This window comes from Dromiciops gliroides, chromosome 1 (assembly GCF_019393635.1).
Source record: "Dromiciops gliroides isolate mDroGli1 chromosome 1, mDroGli1.pri, whole genome shotgun sequence".
NCBI classification, from domain to species: Eukaryota; Metazoa; Chordata; class Mammalia; order Microbiotheria; family Microbiotheriidae; genus Dromiciops; species Dromiciops gliroides.
In genome coordinates this window covers 30422314-30442022 of record NC_057861.1, presented here as the reverse complement: position 1 = coordinate 30442022, position 19709 = coordinate 30422314, and the positions used below count along the sequence as shown (strand labels likewise).

The 19709-nt window shown below is 49.5% G+C and overlaps 1 protein-coding gene across 1 annotated transcript in view; it reads left to right on the top strand.

Moving 5' to 3' along the window:
- ANAPC5 (anaphase promoting complex subunit 5) overlaps window positions 1–19709 on the top strand; it is a 29478-nt gene that overhangs the window by 3518 nt on the left and 6251 nt on the right. Inside the window, exons 3-12 of the mRNA XM_043975130.1 lie at window positions 2207–2316; window positions 3328–3526; window positions 9103–9169; window positions 9843–9944; window positions 10418–10608; window positions 12458–12539; window positions 13156–13245; window positions 14592–14773; window positions 15648–15783; window positions 19019–19093. Coding sequence (XP_043831065.1) covers window positions 2207–2316; window positions 3328–3526; window positions 9103–9169; window positions 9843–9944; window positions 10418–10608; window positions 12458–12539; window positions 13156–13245; window positions 14592–14773; window positions 15648–15783; window positions 19019–19093 — 1234 coding nt within the window. The remainder of the gene's footprint in view (window positions 1–2206; window positions 2317–3327; window positions 3527–9102; window positions 9170–9842; window positions 9945–10417; window positions 10609–12457; window positions 12540–13155; window positions 13246–14591; window positions 14774–15647; window positions 15784–19018; window positions 19094–19709) is intronic.

The window sequence follows — 19709 nt, the reverse complement described above, 5'->3', positions numbered from 1 at the left end:
GGGCAGGTGCCATAGAAACGTTTGTTTTCGCCTTACTGTCAGTGGTGTCACAAGTCATATTCAGCAACACGAGGTGTAATTAGAGGTTTGCTTGCCTTAAAAACTCTGCTCTTTCCTCCGGAAGGAGGATTGGATTTTGTCTTTGTGTTCCCAGTACCTCGCCTGGGGTCTGGTTCGTGATGGGGGCTTAGAAGTTTTAGATGAATGGAGGCTCATTGGCTAAGGAGTTATGGTCTTTGTTAGGCGTGGCACAAATCTGCCCGTGGAGTTCGCCAGGTTCTTTGTGGTTCTAAAGGGTCTTCAATGGGCCACCACAGGTCGGTAGGCAAAAGATATACACCACTACCTGAGGTGAAAATAATAATAGCTCGCATTTATATTAACACTTATTATGTGCCGGGCGCTGTGCTGAGTACTTTACAAATATAGTTGATTGTCACAAGAACTCTGGGAGGCAGGTACCGTGATCATCATTCCCATTTTACAGATGAAGAAACTGAAGCAAACAGAGTTGGGTGACTAGTCTAGGTCTGCTGTGTGTTTGGTGTTCTGGTGGAAGGATCTGTAGAGATCATTCAAGTTTTACAGATGAGGATCCATAAGACCCAGTGAGATCAAAGGTATTGGCCAAGGTCTCACGTTAGCAAGGGCTCCTGAATCTTGGCTTATGGTTTTGTTCTCTCTATCACACTTTCTCACAGATAAATCTTTGCCTATCCCTTTTTTAATTTAATTTTTTTGGGGGAGGTTGGTGAGGCAATTGAGGTTAAGTGACTTGCCCAGGGTCACACAGCTAGTGTCAAGTGTCTGAGGCCGGATTTGAACTCAGGTCCTCCTGAATCCGGGGCCAGTGCTTTTACCCACTGCGCCATCTAGCTGCCCCGCCTATCCCTTTTTTTAAAGGGAAGCTTTATTTCTTTTATATAACATTCATTTCTGAATAGATACCCAATTCCCACCCCCGGGCAGAACATTACCTCATAACAAAGGAAGTCAGTTAAACCAAAACTACTGATATGGTGACTGTGTGTGTGACAGTGTGTAGCAGTATCTGTGGTATTGTGTCGTAGTCTCCCGCCTTTACTGGGGAGGGTAGGAGGCATCTTTTCTTTCCTTTAATTTCGAGACTGGTTACTCTCTATCTCACCCAGCCTGGAGGTGCAGTAGCTACTTATGGGCCCTCTTTGTGGCCTCATTGGTGTGAGAGCTTGGACATGCCCTATTTCTGGTCCATCCCCCTCCCCCCAAGTAAGGAGGGCACCTGATCGGGTGAGCCCACTGTAGCTCAAAACTCCTAAGCACAGTTGATGCCCTGGGATTGCTGGCATCGATCACCATACCTAATGCCTTGTCCTTTCCTAACGTGATCCTTTGGCAAATTTTGTGGCACTGAAGAAAATGGCCTGGGACGTTGTTTTGTGGGAATGTGGAAATAATATTTTTGGAGATTTTATTGGATGTCAGGGTTGTCTTGTTTCTGGTCTTCTGAATAGTTTCTTTTAAAAAAATTGAAAATGTGTCGTTTGAAATATTGGGGTAATTTAGCAACACAACATAAACACACAGTATAAAATTGGCTCCCATATAAATCCATTAGAAAGTAGTCATGTAAATGGTCGTCATTCATTCTTTCCAGTGTCGCTTCATTTGTATATTTCTTAAGCTTTGTTGCTATTTGTTTCTGTCTAGTCTTAGTCTGTGCATTCGTCTATTCTTGAGACTTTGCATCACTTATAGATTCTGTTTTGTAGTATTCATATTTATCTGTTACGTTGATAAAGAACAATGGATATATCCAGCCATTCTCCAGTCAGTGGCCATAGTTCAGTAAGCATTAATTGCCTGCTGTGTGCTTGACTGGTTGGGGGGCGGGGTGGGAAGTGTACAAAGCCAGCGACGACAATGGACCAGCCCCTGCCTTCAAGAGGCTCATGTTGTGCTGTGAGGTCTGTCACATGCATCTCAGGAAGTAGACGGGTTGCTTCTAGATTTTTGCTATTCAACATCATGCTGCTATGAGTGTTTTTGGATGGAGAGTGCCTTTCTTTTCATACCTTAGGAGATAGTTCCTCTGCGGGATCCTGGGAGATTGGCTGTGGGCCTCTTCTTCTGGGAATGCAGAGCAGGCAGGCCCCCTCCCCCCTTAGAGTAGGTGGGTCATAGCAGGATTTCACAAAACTGAGTCCATCTATATGTTCTCATTCAGAATCAAGCTGATGGCTGAGGGGGAGCTGAAGGACATGGAGCAGTTCTTTGATGACCTTTCAGATTCCTTCTCTGGAGCTGACCCCGAGGTCCACAAAACGAGTGTCGTAGGTATGGCCAGAGAGTGAGCGCCCCCAGAGCTCACAGCTCTGTTGTGGCACATCTCCTGGGTGGCCCAGCTCAGCCAGCCGGTTCTCTGTGTCGGCCACTGCCTCTGATGAGGGAGTCCATAGCAAGCACCCCATGCTTTTGTCTCATCACAAAGTACTAACTGACATTGAGGAGTGGGAGGGCAGCCCTCTGATTTCAATGCCATGGAAATTTTCTGGTGTGGAAATTCCCTTCACTGAAGGAGATTAACTACTTACTGGTAACCTGCAGGCTTGGGGGCTTCTGGGTTAAGGCCTCTTCAGGGGTGTCAGAGGCAGGACTCGGGCCCAGAACGTTGTGCCTCCAAGGTGGCCCTCTATTCATACTGCCGTGCTGTTTCTCCACTGAAATCTCAGGCTCAAATAGGAGAGGCTTTTCTCCAGGTCATCCGGACAGGCTGTTACCAGCACTCACCCCTATCCGTTCACCCTCCTTTGCAATTATGCAGCGGCCTGCTTTGCCAAGCTCATGTGTGCAGGCAAACAGAAAAGACCCTCCAGCCTCTCAGGGATTGTGCCCACCCACCGTCCCAGGGCTTTCCACAGATTACGTAGCCAAGCCTTCCAAGCATCAAGCATAGGGATGATGTCAGTCCCGTTTGACCATGGGATTGATGCACTTTCACATGACATTAAAATAGTTTGTATTATTTGTAATCCCTGGCATCTGTATTTAAAGGTCGCTGTTCAATTTAGGAGACTGTCAGGAGCCCACGGGTCATAGGGTGCCTAACGATCATCTAGCACGGTGACCAGAGGGCCTCGGCGTTACAGACGAGTTCAGATGTGCCTCACACTCACACTAGTTGTGTGACTGCCCCCACAGCACTAACCTTCTCACTGCCCGGGGCAATTCTCTTGCTGCTCCAGTTCCACACAGGGAGTTTCCATACTAGAAGCTCCCCGTCTCGATGCCCCCACAGGTCCAGATCTCTCCTTCCATACTAAGGGACCTACATGCCTTGTTTTCCAGGTTTATTTCTGCGTCACATGATCTTGGCCTACAATAAGCTTTCGTTCAGTCAGGTGTACAAGTTGTACACGTCCCTGCAGGAGTACTTCCAGAATGCTGAAAGAAAGGCGGCTGCGGAAGAGGCAGAGATGGACATGACCGGCCCCGAGGGGCAGCTCGCAGGGACGATGGAAAGGGAAGAGCTGGATGTGCCTTCAAGGTAAACCCTGCAGCCCCTGTTGGGGAGCAGCAGCCCGGCCACACACACACACACACGTGCACACACGCCACTCAGCCAGCATTTGGATACGTTTACCTTTGCATAGTCTGTGAAGGAAGGACTTAGTTGTTAGGCATATTAGTCGTGCGCAGAAGCTTATAGGGAGGGTGAATATGGGAGACTGTTGAGGGAAACCAGCTGTTTTCCGGCACCCACAAGGGCTTGGCATGTAACAGAAAGTAATTCCAAGGACCTGGGTTCAAATTTTGGCTCTGCCTACCATTTCTGCTCTATGAGACATTGGCCAAGTCACTTCCCCGCTCTGGGGCTCACTTTCCTCATCTATAAAATGAGGGGGTCGATCTAAGCAATCTCTAGGGTATTCCTTCAGCTCTGTTAGTGATCAGTAAAGCAGGTCCCCCAAATACCTCTTGGCAGCCTGTCATTCACCTGGATCCACTCACTGTATTTCCTGTAAAGCCAGGCTTTCTTCTCCATGTCACTTGTACGTGACTTTCACCCTTGTGCCCCCAGCCTGGCTGGCCCCAGGCCTGGATCTGCTTCCACCTCCCTCCTTCAAGGTTCCTCTCTGCGCTGCCTTTCCCGACCCTGTGATCTTGTATTTGTTTTCAGTACATCCAGAGCTGCGTGTGTTGGCTCCTTGAGGACAGGGCCTGTTCCACATTGAGCTCAGGCCCCACGTCAAAGAAAAGGGAGCCGTCTTCTGGGAGAGGGCCGGCCGGGCCAGGGATTGCACTGACGTAGGACACGTCTTCCACAGATGCAGATGGCCCCTTGTTTGGAGCTTTTCATCTTAGGGAGGTTAAATGACTGCTTCTGGTCACAGAGCCAGGGCGTTTCAGAGGCAGGCCTTGACCCACATCTTAGGACCCCAAGACAAGCCTTCTGTCCATCCCTTCTAATGGAGCAACATGGGCTTGGTTGTTCATCTGAAAAGAAGTCATTATGCCTGCCATCAGTACTTTGTCAGAGCTCCATGATGTGCATTCATGTAGACCCTTTGCTCTCACTTATAAAGGCAGCCTTTTTGCTGCTGGTCCATGACCTTGGTTGTCTTGCAAGAGAGTATTCTCTCTCTTTTCTTTCTCTCCTTTCCTCCCTCACCCTTCCTTCCTCCCTCCTTCCCTCTTCTTCCTTTCTTCTTTTCTTTCTCCCTCCCTTTCTACCCTCTCCTTTCTCCTTCCTTCCTTCCTTCCTTTCTTCCTTCCTTCCTTCCATCCTTCCTCCCTCCCTCCCTCCTTCCCTCTTGCCTTCTTTTCTTTCTCCCTTCCTCTCCTTTCTCCTTCCTTCCTTCTTTCCTTACTTTCTTCCTTCCTTTTCTTCCTTCCTTCCATCCTTCCTCCCTCCTTCCCTCTTACCTTCTTTTCTTCTTTTCTTTCTCCCTCCCTTCCTACCCTCTCCTTTCTCCTTCCTTCCTTCTTCCCTCCCTTTCCGTCTTTCCTCCTTGCCTCCCTCCTTTCTTATCCCCTCTTCTCCTTCCTTCCTCCTCGTCTCCCTCCTTTCCTCCCTTTTTCCCTCCCTTCCTTCCTCCCTCTGAGAGTCTTTGGTGCAGTGGAAAGATTTAAAGGCAGAAGCCCTGAGATTGAACTCCCGCTCTGCTCATTCCTACAAGGGTATAATGGGGCAGGTCACTTAATTTCTCCATTCCTCAGTTTCTTCTCTGTTCCGTAACATTGGGGCGTTCTATAAACTGACCCCCTGGGGTCCTCCAGCTCTAATTATGCCCCCCTCTATGTTAAAGTGCTTTTTCTTCTCCCGGCCATTCTGGTTGAAGCTGGAGGTGAGGAACAAGGACCGGCGGTGTTGTCGCCACCACCCACTTAGCTTTCCAGATCCCCCGTGCAGGCCCTCGTTGTTCCTTCTGGTAACACAGGCACTAAACTCTTGGAAAGGAGAGAACAAAGATGATGGGTTTTCTCTTGTACTTTGGGCAGCTTGCTTAGGAAATGCTGTTATGGAAACTGTGGCTTTAAATTTGCTTTGTCGCCACCATGTGGTGGCATTAGCATCTTGTAGCATGAAACCAGCCTCTGGCCTCCGAGGTCATCTCTAGAGTCTTGGCCCCTATGGTGGGGCTCTGCTGCCCTAGCCTTTGACAAAGTAACTGATGGTTGTGGGGGCTCACTTCTGCTGGCCCTGCCAAGGGACCTCCTGCAAGTGGCCACCAACGATTTACTGTAAGAGTCACTCAATTTGCAATGGAAACATGTATCTGCTTTCATAATAGCAGATGCTGACAACTTCTAGGGCCTTAGGCCTGGATCGGGCCTTCATTGCCTCCTCCCTGGTCTCCCCACTTCTGTTCTCTGCCTTCTCTAATTTCATCCTTCACACCAAAGTCACTTTATTCTTTCTAGAACATCACTTGTGTCGTGTACCTCCCCTCTTCCAGCACCTTCAATGGTTCTCCTTTGTCTAGTGGATCAGTTGAAACCACTTAGCCTGTAGATTAGGGCCTGTGTATTTCCTTACTTTATTTCCTTCCAGTTCCTAGCAAGAACCTGATGTACCAGTCTGACGCAGGTATTCACTGTCCCTTTCCTGCCTTGGGGCCTTTGCCTCTGTCAGTCCTTTGCTAGGGGTGCCCTTTCTGTATCCTTTTCCTCCCTTATGGTTTTGCTCACTTCCTCCCTGCTCTGGGAAGCTGTCTTCTCTTCTCTTCCCTCCCTGCTTGGAATTGCTTCCCTCCAAACTGGAGCAGCCCCGATGTCCCAACTTTTCCCTTTGCTTCTCTTAGAGAAGCTCAGGTTCCAAATTGAAGGCCACAGAAGCTTTGGCAGGGGCAGCTTCTCAGCAGTGCAGATAAGATGCTTGAGATGCTGAAGGGAAAAGGGACCCAGTGACTACTGAGGGACTGAGACTCAGGAGGGGGAACCAGCTGGGCCTGAGGGATTCTGTTTCTTATTTGGATGGGCTTTGGACTTGGCGGGTGCCTTATTTGATCAGCCTCATTGGCTTGCTAGTGTTGACTTTGTTAATGCAGGTTATAAATTCAACAAGCATTTATTTTGTGCCTTCTGTGTACAAGGTAGTCTGCTTAGCCAGTGGGGATGGAAAGATACATGAAAGAGGGTCCATCCTCAAGAGCTCTGGATGCAGAGAGGGAACCGCACACTCCACACAGCACAATGCGAAGGGAGGTGAGGGGGAGAACACCAGCCACCCTCCATCTCTGGGTGATTCATTGGGTTCTTTGATGTAAAGGGGGTTCATATTGAAACAGTAGGGACTGGGTCAGATTTTTAAGGATACCAGTCATTCCTCAACTGAGAAATGGTCAAAGGATGTTAACAGGCAGTTTTCAGAAGAAGAAATCAAAGCACATGAAAAAATGCTATGGATCACTACAGATTAGAGAAATGCACATTAAAACAACTCTGAGGGAAAGCTAGGTGGCGCAGTGGATAGAGCACCGGCCCCGGATTCAGGAGGACCTGAGTTCAAATCCAGCCTCAGACACTTGACATTTACTAGTTGTGTGACCCTGGGCAAGTCACTTAACCCCAACTGCCTCACCAAACAACAACAACAACAACAACTCAGAGGGACCACCTCATGCCTGTCAGATTGGCTAATATAACAGAACAGGGAAATGACAAATGCTGGAGGGGATGTGGAAAAACTAGGACACTAATGCACTGTTGGAGTTGTGAACTGATCTAAACATTCTAGAGAGCAATTTGGAACTAGGCCCAAAGGGCTATCAGACTGTGTATGCCCTTGGACCCAGCAATACCACTGCTAGCTTTATGCCCCAAACAGATGAAAGAAAAAGGGAAAAGGACCCACAAGTATAAAAATATTTATAGCAGCTCTTTTTGTGGTGACAAAGACTTAGGGATGGAAGGAATGCCCTTCCATTGGGGAATGGCTGAACAAGCTGTGGTATATGATTGTGATGGGACACTATTGTGCTATAAGAAATGATGAGGAGGGTGGTTTCAGAAAAACCTAGAAAAACTTACATGAACTGATGCTGAGTGAAGTGAGCAGAGCCAGGAGAATATTGGCACAGCAACAGCAACGTTGTGTGATGATGGGTTGTGATAGGCCTCCCTCTTCTCAATAGTATAATGATATGAAATAATTCCAAAGGACGTATAATGAAAAATGCTCTCCACCTGCAGAAAGAGAACTGAGGGAGGCTGAATGCGGATTGAAACATGCTTTTTGTTGCTTTATTGTTCTTGGGTTTGGGGGTTTTTTTGGTCTGCATTTTCTTTTGCAACATGGCTTACATGGAAATGCTTTGCATGACTATGCATGTATAATCTCTATCAAATTGCTTTCTTTCCCAGAGAGAGGGGAGGGGAGCAGGGGAGGGTGAGAAATTAAGCTCAAACATTTTTCTTAAAGTTTAAAATTTTCATATGTATGTAATTAAGAAATTAAAAAAAAATAAACGTCCAATAGACAGTTGCTTGTGTGGAACTGTTACCCTGCAAAGGAGATTGGGAGGGAGTGACCAGATACGCAGCGTCACAAAAATCCACGGAGGATGGGGTGGTCCGGAGAGTCAGGTGCTGCCTCTGTCTAGGTCAAGGAGGTGACTGAGAAAACGCCACAGGTTTCCTAGGTCCCTTCCAGCTCTGACTCTGGTCCTGAGTTTTGGAGAGGGCATTTTTAGTTGAGCCATGAGGTTAAGAAGCCAATCGAAAGGGCTTGGGAAGTGAGCAGGAGGTAAGAACAATGGAAGCCGGCAGTGCATGGAAACAGCTTCTCCTAAGAATTTGGCTATGTAAGGGATCACTGCTATGCCACGGGAAAGTGTGGGGGCGGGGTCAGGCGAAGGGTTTTTTAGGATGGAGATTTGGGGATGTTTGTATGTGACAGGGAAGGCTCCCTATTGGATGGGGAAGCCCGAGGACTAGAGAGACAGTGCCATCCTGAGCGCAAGCTCCCCACAGAGATGGGGGGAGTGGGGTCAGAGGCTCAGGAGGAGGAGTTGACCTTGGTGTGGAGATGGATTCTTCTTCCTGAGGTCCTGGAGCAAAGGAGGAATGAAGTTATTCAAAGTATGTCATTGGGGAGGGAGGAGAGGGACCTTGCAAGGGCCAGCCTTGGTCTTCAGTGGAAAATGAGGTGAGGTCCTTTGCTTGGAGGGGAGAGGGAGGGGCTGCTCTAGGAGTGGGATAGAGCATCAGTCAGGGAAGATTGAAGGGGCTCATCTATAATCCCATGACACACAGTACATTTGTAATGGGCCCGGACAGCAAGGGTGGGTGACCTCCATTCTTAGCCAAAGTCAGAAGCAGAACTTGGACCCCGTTCTCTTCCTGAGGCTTGTCCCGTCATATGAGACTGCCTCTCGTGGGTGCAGGAGCTCTGAATCTACTTCCAGATCTGGCCATCCATCATTCCAAAGTAGGAGATTCTCACCCTGCTTATAGACCTGTTTTTAATCTTGACTCTTATTGAGGAAGTGAAAGAAAATCTGTTAGGAGGTGTTTTGAGATGGCCTTGTAAGAAAGCCTCTCTGGCTTTGAGGCTGTTGCTGTTTGCTGCCATGGGGTCAGCCACCCTTCCTTACGCTCACAGCTGTTCTTTTTTTCTAGAGAGGAGGAGATCTCTTGCAGTGGGCCTCTTTCCCAGAAACAAGCTGAATATTTTCTTTCCCAACAGGTGGGTTAACTTTGTGGCCGGGCAGCCTGACTTCCCCTGCCCATTCCATGGGGTGACCAAAGTAGCTCTTCACATTGCTGGGTTTATCCACAGATCCACGTGAGACATCAGCATTTCCCTAATCCCTCTGCCAGCAATGCCGTCTGCAGTGATGGACACCTACCTCTGACAGCTTATGGCTTTCCATGCTCGTGGTTGCATTGCCTCAGCAAGGGAAAGCGACAGATGTGGTGCCTCAGCAGGGCAGCCCTCGCTGGGGCGATGCCACACAACAGCGACCCCGGCTGCTCTGGCTGCCTGCCTTGGGGACATGCTGTGGGCTTTCCCTGCCTAGCCTGCCTTCGCTTTTAGAGCAGAGTGCTCTCTGCCGCTGTGTCTGTGTGTTTTAGCCATCAGAGACCCAGATAAGTTTGAAGAAATGACCTCAGCAGATGTATTTTTAACAAATTGGAAAAACCTGTCCAGGCACAGGGGCTGTTGTATGTAGTCCGAGGTCAAGTTCTATCATCACTTAATCTAGAGTTGATTTTCCACATGTGATACTTCAGCATCACTGGCCTTCCCCTTTATGAAACTTCATCTGAGCCCACATCTGCAGAAGAGAATTGTCATGTGCTGCTCAGCTTACGTTGCTCTGCGTTTTCTTGCCGCTGATTTATTATTTTCATTTCAGGCCTCCTTATTAAAGAATGATGAGACAAAAGCTCTCACTCCAGCTTCTTTACAGAAAGAATTGAATAACTTGTTGAAATTTAATCCTGATTTTGCTGAAGCGGTAAGTCTTTCCATAAGTCATCTTCTGAGAATTGCTATCAGACCAGCCACACTTGTTGTTTTGATAATAATACCACATTGTCAGTGTTCTTATTTTTAACTCAGACTATTTTAAGCACAATTGTTTTTCATCTTGGTTTTTCTAAATTAAACAGAATTTTAAAAAGTCATGAATCATCTGGTTTCCAGCACATTGGGCCCTAACGTGTCTATGATGTAGTATGGATTTCAGGGTGAAATTATTTTTAAAACCCCTGCAATCTAAGCCATTTGGGAGCTGTGTGAAATGTGACCAGTGTTTACTTTGGCATGGAGGGGGAAAATGGGAAGGACCATCATCCTCTTGGTGCAGCGATCGGGTTTTGTATGCCTTGGCGGCCAGGGATCATTCCATGACTCCGCCATGCCGTCTCTAAAAATGATTTCTACAAGAGGGAGGAAGTTGCGAATACTCTTTGTTATCTTTCATTTTAGCATTACTTAAGCTACCTAAACAGTCTTCGGGTCCAAGATGTTTTCAGTTCTACGCACAGTCTTCTCCATTATTTTGACCGCCTGATTCTCACTGGAGCAGAGAGCAAAAGCAATGGGGACGAAGGTTATGGGCGAAGCTTGAGATACGCCGCTCTCAATCTGGCTGCCTTGCACTGCCGATTTGGTCACTAGTAAGTTCATGTATCTCTCTCCCTCTGCATGAACACAGAAGCTTGGGGCTAGAACTGTTCAGTGCCCTGCCCCTGCAGGGGACGCTACTCGGGTGCCCCTTCCGACCTTGGTCTGGACCCTTCACAGTTGCCCATCTGCTTTGTCATATTCACAGTCACAACGTCAAAAGGGTCTAGAACCCCTTTGGCTGTTCCTCTCCCTCCATCCAGGGCAGGCCCGTGACCTCCTCTGTAGATGTCCAGAGCAGGAGATGGCCTACGCCCCAGGGATGGCCTTGTCTGGTGCAGGAAGGTCCACTAGAGGGCTTGGGACGCTTGCCCAGAGCCCTCCACTGTGAAGCGGCAGTTGTCACAGCAGAGGCATCTTAGGCCAGTGACTATGTCAGTGGCTGTGGGTAAAGGGTGACTTTTTTATTGAGATTCTTTCCTGCTTCCTGCTTTCTCCCAGCCCCCGGTCCCTGAGACTTGCTTCATCTTTCCGACTTGCCTTCTCAGAGTTGGGGAGGTGTCTATAGAGAATGGGCAGAGATGGGTGTCCTCTGTGTTTTTCTGTCATGGCCGTGGCAGGGCAGCCAAGAGCCTGGCACTAGTCAGGTGCTGACCAGATGGCCTCTCTGGCTAGCACTGGGGGGGAGCTGGGACCCAGGCTCCCAGAGAGATGCCTGCATACTGGGAGGCACACGGCTCCCCATCAAGCTGTCCTTAGTTCCCTTTTTTGTTAAGGGGGCCTTATCTGCTCAGGTGACCTGTAGCCTCGCCTCATAGGGACGGTTAACCACCGGCCTCCAGGGCTGGGCTCTGTTCCTTCCAAGCCCAGATTTATTCATTCCACCCCCTCTACTCAGCAGGTCCCTGAGGGGGCTCCAGAGAGGAACCCAACCTCCTGTTCTTGCTCCTGACCTTGGCTATTGCTTTAGTAGCTGGGAGCTGAGAAAGATGCTGAAGGGCTAAAGCAAATGGGGGGCAGGGTTTCCAGTGATAAGAATGTGTTCTTATAGAAGATTTTTACTTAAACCTCCTTTCTGAGATAAACTTTGTCTATTGAAATGCCCCTTTCACACCACCATTCCTCTTGTTCTTCGACAAATATATAAACACTTGTTGTGTACCTAGCACTCCCTGTAGGGAATTGGGAGAGAGGAAAAAATCTGTTGGGAAACACCCGTAAATAATAATGACAAGCACCCCTAGTGTTTCTCTAGCACCCTAAGGTGTGTGAAGCACTTGACAAATAACTCATCTGATCCTCATTCTAACCTGGGGGGGGTGGGGGGAGGCATCAGAAGTTAAATGAATTGCTCACGGTCACACAACTGGGAGGTCTCTGAGGCTGGATTGGAACAAGAGTCTTCTTCACTCCAGGCCCAGCATTCTTCACAGGGTTGTTGTGAAGACCAAATGAGACATTAGATGTAAAATGCTTGGCAAATCTTAATGGGGAGAGAAATGGGAGCTGTTATGTTTAGCACCTGCGCCACCTAGTGGCCAACTAGAGAGACTTCAGGTCTGTGGGACCAAATGCTTCACTGGGTGGGACTTGAGGAGCCTCGAAGAATCTCTGTGATTTGGAGTGACTGAGGGAAGGAGAATGCATTCTAGGTGGGGGAACAGCAACCTTTGGTGCTAAGATGAGGGAAAGCCACTTCTTCCTTAGCCTGACATCAGCATCACGAGCCAGCGTGCCCTGGGGCTGGGGAGGCTCTGCTGGGATAGCCCAGCCTCTATCTTGTAGGCCAGACATCAGGGCTGTGTAGAGAGGGTATAAATGGTTTCCTGTTACTTCTCTACCTTCTGCATGCCTTGTATGTGCTTACCATTAAGGAGATAGTCATCTTTAGTCTGTCATTAGCCAACAGGCAGAGCTGGCCCTGCAAGAAGCAATCAGGATCGCCCAGGAGTCCAATGACCACGTGTGTCTTCAGCACTGCTTGGTAAGGTAGCCAGGCCCTCCTAGGGCCATCTCCTGGGGTGGCCCATCAGAGGCGGGCGGGACAACGATGCCCTCAAAATGGCGGCAGGGATGAGAGAGACACCTGGTCTGAGTTATCCAGAGTCATGGGAACTGGCCAGGAGACCCACACGTGCCTCTGTGTCTTGTCCAGCCCCACTGCCAAAGGTGATCCTTTGGCTACCTCCTTCAGTGTGGTGATCAAAAGGCACAGGCCAAACCTAGACACTGGCTGGGACAATGTCCCGCAAGACCCACAGTGAACAGGCCTAAATTGGTGTGATAACACAGAGCCCAGTCAGCAAACACCTGAACGCTCTGGGTCCTCAGTCAAGGGCCACGTGCAGGGTTCTGCTTTTCTCTGCAATAGCCACTGCTGCTTGTTGGGGGCAGCGCTGTCCTGGAGAGAGAGGCCATTGAAGGGCCACTGATGCCGGTCTGTTGGCTGACGCATGGTCAGGGCAGGCTCGTCTGGGTTCCTTGTGTCGGAAAGCAGATGTTTCTGAGGATGTCAGTTACTCCTTCTTTCTGACCTCACATTTCAGGATCTTTGTAGCCGTTTTCATTGCGCTGATACATGTCCTTGATTCCCCCACCAGAGCTGGCTGTATGTCTTGGAGCAGAAGAGATCAGATAGCTGTGTCCTGCTGGAGCATTCGGTGAAGAAGGCTGTGCATTTTGGGTTACCGGTAAGGCCCCTCCCACCCTGGCTCTTTACATGAGGAGGCCCGAGAAGGCCAGAGGCTTTGTTCTTATTTCTGCTCCCTCCTGGACTGAACCGGTGACTGCCTCAGTGATTGCTTTTGTTCTGTGCCGTTTTAGCCTGGAGACGTAGCCAGCTCTGCCCTTTATCACCGAGGGTGCTCTGAGCTCTCAGTTGTGAGTCTGAAAACAATGATAATAATAGAGCTGATGTATATGTTCCTCACAATAGTGCTGTGAAGTAGCTGCTGCAATCCCTATTTTGGAGATGGGGAAGCTGATGCTCCGAGCATTTACGTGACCTGCTCACGGCCGCACGGCTTGTAAGTGTTCTGACGCCAAGCCTGGTGCTCTCTATGCTCTGCTGGAGGCTCTTTGGTTTAGCCTTTAGTTTTGTGTTAACAAGTTAGCCATGCTTAGCACAACACTTAGTAAAGATAAGAAAGGCTAATACTTTGCCCATTTAATATTGTCAGGAGCCAGTGACACAATTTGCCTGCTCCCAGTGTCAGGGGAGGGGAGTTTATTTTTAAAACTCCGTGCCTGAATTTTCGTCACTGGTCAGCTTCATCTCCCCTCCAGACATTGGGCCTTGTCCTTTCCTAATTTTGAGGAATTGGGGCACAGCCCCTTGATGTCTGGCAGGGACGACCTCCCTATCCAGGGAAGGAGCTTAGTGGTGCCCTTTGCTCCCTCCCTGCGCTCTCATTCATCAGGACTGCTGGCCCTCTCTTCCCCTCCAGCAGGGTCTGGGCGGCCTCCTCTCTGGCAGAAGCTCTATAGAAGCATCAGTGGTGCCTGGGACTTCTGAAGAGAAAAGGATATTTATGAGTGACTTTCTTTTTCTTTTTCTTTTTCTTTTTTTTTTGGTGGGGCAGTGAGAGTTAAGTGACTTGCCCAGGGTCATACAGCTAGTCAGTGTCATGTGTCTGAGGCCGGATTTGAACTTAGGTCCTCCTGAATCCAGGGCCAGTGCTCTATCCACTGTGCCACCTAGCTGCCCCCAGAGTGACTTTCTTTTTAATTCACTTTTATTTTCTGTTCAGTTTCAAATCTTCCCTTGCCTCTCCCACCCACTGAGAAGACCAGAATAAGAAAGCGCTGCTGATTTTCATCCTCTCTTGGAGCCATGTGCACTGCCCCCTGGGCATAGATTGCTAGAAGTTGTGATGGAAGTTGATCTGATAGCATCCTTTCTCCTTATCCTTCACTTTTTCAGAAATACAATTGAGGCTCTCAAGCTATATTTTTCTTAATCCCATGGGGTGTCAGAATAAGCTCCAGTGAAAGCAGTTCTGTGAGCTGACCCTGCCTGGGGGGTTTGTTTCCCTAGTATTTAGCATCCCTTGGGATCCAGTCCTTGGTGCAGCAAAGAGCTTTTGCGGGGAAGACGGCAAACAAACTGATGGACGCCCTCAAGGACTCGGACCTGCTGCACTGGAAGCACAGCCTGTCAGAGCTCATTGACATCAGCATTGCTCAGAAAACCGCCATCTGGAGGCTCTACGGGCGCAGGTAGTGAGCGGCCTCTTTGAGCCTCCCCACCTGCAGTGGTTGAGTCGGTGTGGGCCCGGGAGCATCTGTTTCCCTAACTTCAGGGAGGAGCCATGTGGAGATGGGAGCTTGGCCCAAGGGAGGGGGCTGCTGGGAACTGGGGCACCTTAGAAGGGGAAGAGAGGGCACGGCAAGACCCTCACAGTTAAAACTCTCCACCTTTCTGCATCAGCTGCGGTCAGACTGAGCTCCATTCTTCCTCATCCTTGTTGCAGAGAGAGAGAAGGTTGCCTCATCAGCCTCTTAAATGGCTCGTTTTCCCCTCGGTTTCCTGGACGCTTAGTCTCCTCTCTCTGTAACCAGCCTCCAAAGCCTGATGCCCGGTGGGCCAGCTTCTGCTCTGCTCCCTCCTCCCATAGCATTTACTGGTTTTCACAGGTGCCCATTAGCTCACCCGGCCTCCCTGCTTTCTATTCCAACATTCTGGGGTGGAGGAAGCCAGCAGCCAGCAGGTCTACCTTGCAGGCTCTCCTGCAGACAGGACGGCACCGGGTCTGCGTTGGTCTAGACATGCCCGCCACCCCACTTCCTTTAAAGTGGGGAGTCAGCATTTGGGAGGAACAATGAGTCTAGACTGAGCTCCCCCTTACACTGAGCAGCAACCCCAGGGCTCTGGGACTGTTGCAGGCCCAAATAAGATGTCCCAAAAGCCAGGAGGGAGGAAGGCATCCACCTTTATTTCTGAATGTGTCCTTAGCCAGAGAGCCTGCCTATGTAACCAAAAGTAGAAAGAAAAGGTGTTCAGCAGATGTCCCAGCAAATCAGTCTCATGCGGCCAGGGCCCCGGTGGTGGACGCACTGTGGACACTGGGCTCTGGTCCTTCTCCATGTGCAGCACCATGGCTCTCCAGCAGGCCCAGACGCTGCTTAGCATGAACAGCTTGGAGGCCTTGAACCTAGGCGTGCAGCAGAACAACACCGAGTCGTTTGCAGTGGTGCTCTGTCACCTGGCTGAGCTGCATGCAGAGCAGGTGAGTGCTCTGGTGGCAGGAGGGCCCGGAGAACATCTTGGGGGCGGGGGGGGGGGGGGCGGCGAAAGGAGGGCCTGGTGCTCCCTTGGGTCTGAGAGAGGGGGATGGGGTGCACAGGGGGAGCTTCAGTCCAGGCTGTGGCCGTGTGGGACTGGGGAGGGGGCACAGGGGACCAAGACAGGTTCTAATTCAAGATTTAAGCGTCACATTCTTTGGAAAGAGGTTTGGGGAAAAGCAGGGGATCATCTGCTTTTCCTCTGGCTGCAACTTCCTGACCTGTGTTAAAGGAAATTGGAATCTCAGAAGTATTTTCTCTCATAAGAAAGAAACTAAAGATACATGTTTTCCTTTTGGTCTGAGCATTTCAGCAGGCGCTTCCCTGGTTCTAAATAATTCACCTCCCAAGCATACAGGCCACCTTCTTCTCCTCAGCAGTTTGCCTTGTCGTTGGCCCAGATATGTATCATGGCACTCACTTGACCCTGATTTGTGCTCAAGAGCTTGGAGTGGCTTTCACCCTGGTGGGAAGCCCACAAAAAAATCCCACTATTAAAAATAATTCTAGCATTTTACAGTTGTTCAAACAGCTTGAGAATGAGTTATAAGCTGATGTTTCCCACGTGGGTTTTTATCAGCCAGTCTTCTCTGGAGCCAAGGCAGGATCCCCCAAGCTTTCTGGTATGAAAACACGAAGCCAGCTGGGAGCCCTGTCTTACTGGACCCTTTTGTGAATGTTTATAATGGCTGCTGCCCATTCAGCCCGTGCTGTTCTCCTTGATGGCCCGGGAGCATCCTCTGCCCAGTGCCATTCCCTAATTGGCACATTTTCCCTGGAGACCCTCTGGAAGAGCTTCACTCGGGCATTTGCTTTGATCGCCCTGTCATTTCTGAAATATTCTGGAGGCAGAATTTTTTCTTCTTTAACTAGGGAAATGAATCTGGCCAGGCTTATCTTCTCTCTCATGAGTTATGCAGGGCACAAAGCATTTTATTCTGCTTAGAAGACTACTTTTTTAAAATCGTGACTTCCGCTTAACTCTTCATTTACAGAAAGACCTGCTGAAATGCTTTGCTCATGTCTAGTTCTTTTACATCCTTCTGGTTCATGGAGGGTTAAGTTCAAGTGACCCTGAGAAGGGATTGTGTCCCTTGGATCTTGTTAGTGTTCCCAGCTGCCAGCCACTTCCCTCGGTCCAGGCTGGAGCTCTAATCCAGCTGGGCCCCTGGTGGGGCAGCTTCAGGGCTGGGCTGCCCCATAACTCCACGGGTGGAGAGAGCACATCCACTGGCTTGTTTATTTCAACTTCTTCCTGTTTCCTCCCCCTCCCTTTGCAGGATAGCAGGGAAGGAAATTTAAAATTTGGAAACTTCACAGATAAAAATGAGGGGGAAAAAGCCAGAGTAGTGAGAATTTTCCTAGGATGATGGCTGTAACGTGGGTAGATTGTTTTCACTTTGGTTATCAAGGATAGGCCCTTTGAAAAAGGTGGCTGTGCCCAGAGAGTCTGTCTGCCCACTGGTCATTATACTTACTATTTTTAGCTCACATTTCTTTGGCACATTGGCTTTACATTTCATTTGATCCTGACAACAACCTCGTGAAGTAATGAGTACAAGTATTATCATCCTCATCTTACAGAGGAGGAAATGGAGGCCCAGAGACATCTCAGGAATGGACAAAGCCTGTGTGGCAACTGAGGCCTCAGGTCAGAGTAGCTCATGTTTGAATCGTCTCTTCCCACTCTGGTACCCAGAGCCCCTTGGGCAGCAGGAGCACAGGTGGTATCCCCATCGGGCAGGTGACAGAACTGAAGCTCAGTTAAGTGAACTCAGCCTGTGACTGCTCAGGTAGTAAAAGTCACCTGGATTTGAACTCAGGTGTTCTTGGGACAAGTCTGATTTGTGATCTTATTGACGGGGGTAGGGAGGCATGCCCTCTTTTCCTGAGTGACTAGGGGACACCCTCCTATAAATCTTCCTTGTAAGGGCTGGGCATCCCCAGGCTAAGACACCAGGGTCCTTCTTCATCTCTTGACATTGTGTGGATAATTACCATGGGAGCAGCTTGACTGTCCATTAATTGGTCCTCACTCTCACCATCTGACTAGCCAGCCTTCTTTTCCACACACACGCGCGCGCACACACATGAATATTTCTGATGACATAATCTGAAATTGACTTTCCATGTAACATTGGGTGATTGAGGTTTTATTTGGGTGCATACATAGGGGAAAAACCTGGAGCCTGCCTGTTGTAAATCAGTGCTCCTAGACTCCTTGACCCATGGAGAATGAAACGTATCACTTTAATGGCATAATGAAAGACTGCTTGTCAGGAGCCTCGAATAGCTGTAGGTTCCTGGTCCTCTTCTTGTCTAGGTTGGGCCAAATCAACAAGTCAAGTCAACAGGCATTTATTTATTCCTGATAGTTAACAACAATACGTAGCATTTATGTAGCGCTTACAATTAATATCCCACTTGAGCCTTACAGCAACCCTGCATAGTAGTGTTATTGTTATCCCAGTTTTACAGATGAGAAAACCGAGGCAAACAGAAGGTAAGTGATTTACCCAGCATCACCTAGCCAGGATGTGTCTGAGGTTGGATTTGAACTCAGGTCTTCCCAACTCCAGGTGCAGCTCTCTACCCACTGTGGGCACTGAGCACAGTGCCAAAGAAAGACCAGAAACAGTCCATGTTCTCAGGAGCTTGCTTTTAATGATGAGTAGAAGTGGTCCCAGAGGTGGCTCTGTCTGCTGGGAATGGTTTTGTGGCATGCGGTGGTGTGTATGTCCATCTCAGGAGTTAGCGGTGCTAGTTTTCCTCATACAATCCACTTAGCCCTTCACAAGAGACCCAAGTAACCGGAGCCACTGCCTGGTGGGAGAATGTCCCAGCCACTGCCTGGTGGGAGAATGTCCCGTATTCTTTCAGGTCATGCTTTTGCATGTATTAGCAGTGAGGGCCTGGGCAGACTGGAAGGAAGATGGATCTGTGTGCATCTAGACGTGCCCGGACATGGACATTGACAGCGTCTGTCAGACATGGGGGACATTTCCCCAGCCAGGGCTGGGCTGACCCGACCCAGTGAAGGGCCTTTGGGGTCAGTTCCTTGCCATGCTGCCTGCTCTCACTGACCCTCATCAGCGACCTCCTCTCTGCTGGGTAAGGGTGCTGCCGAGCCAGGGTTTGACCCAGGCTGACTAACTGGATGGGGCTTTTCTCTTTTCTCAGGGCTGTTTGGCGGCTGCTTCTGAGGTATTGGAACACCTAAAAGAAAGGTTCCCACCGAACAGTCAGCATGCACAGGTAATTGGGCACACCATGTGTCTCCGTGAAAAGCCCCAGTGAGATGTTAGTTTACCAACTGCATGTGCTGTATGATCTTCCCTGACATGAGCAGCGCCCATCCCCCCACCCGAGCTCCTCTTCTCTAATGTCTGGGTATTCGTAACCAATGGGAGGGGACATCAATGGAGGATTGCATAACTTCAGAGCTGAGGGGGTCTCAGAGGGATTTGCTCTAATCCCTTCATTTTCCAGAGGAGGCATGTGGGGCCCAGAGAGTAGAAGTGACAAAGCTCAGCAGGGACCCCTGGGCTTCTGGCTCCACTTCCCATGTCCTTCCCAGCACCCCCCATGCTGCCTCTGTACTGTCTCTCTGAGCACTGCTCTGTGGGAGGCGTGCTGGTTCTGGAAAACTAAGCAGCAGACTCTGAGAGTGGGGTGTAACTTGTCTTAAGGACTCTCTCTCCAGGAGCTCATGGGGCCTGAGATGGGCCAGGCTGGCTGGGGACCCAGGAGCACTTCTTGGAGGCTTGGCAGCCTCCGCAGCTTCAGGCCCTCCTGGGCTGTCCAGAAGAGGAGACTTTAGAAGGATCCCAAGGCTCTCCATTGAGTGTCACCCTGCTCTCCCTCTGTGCCC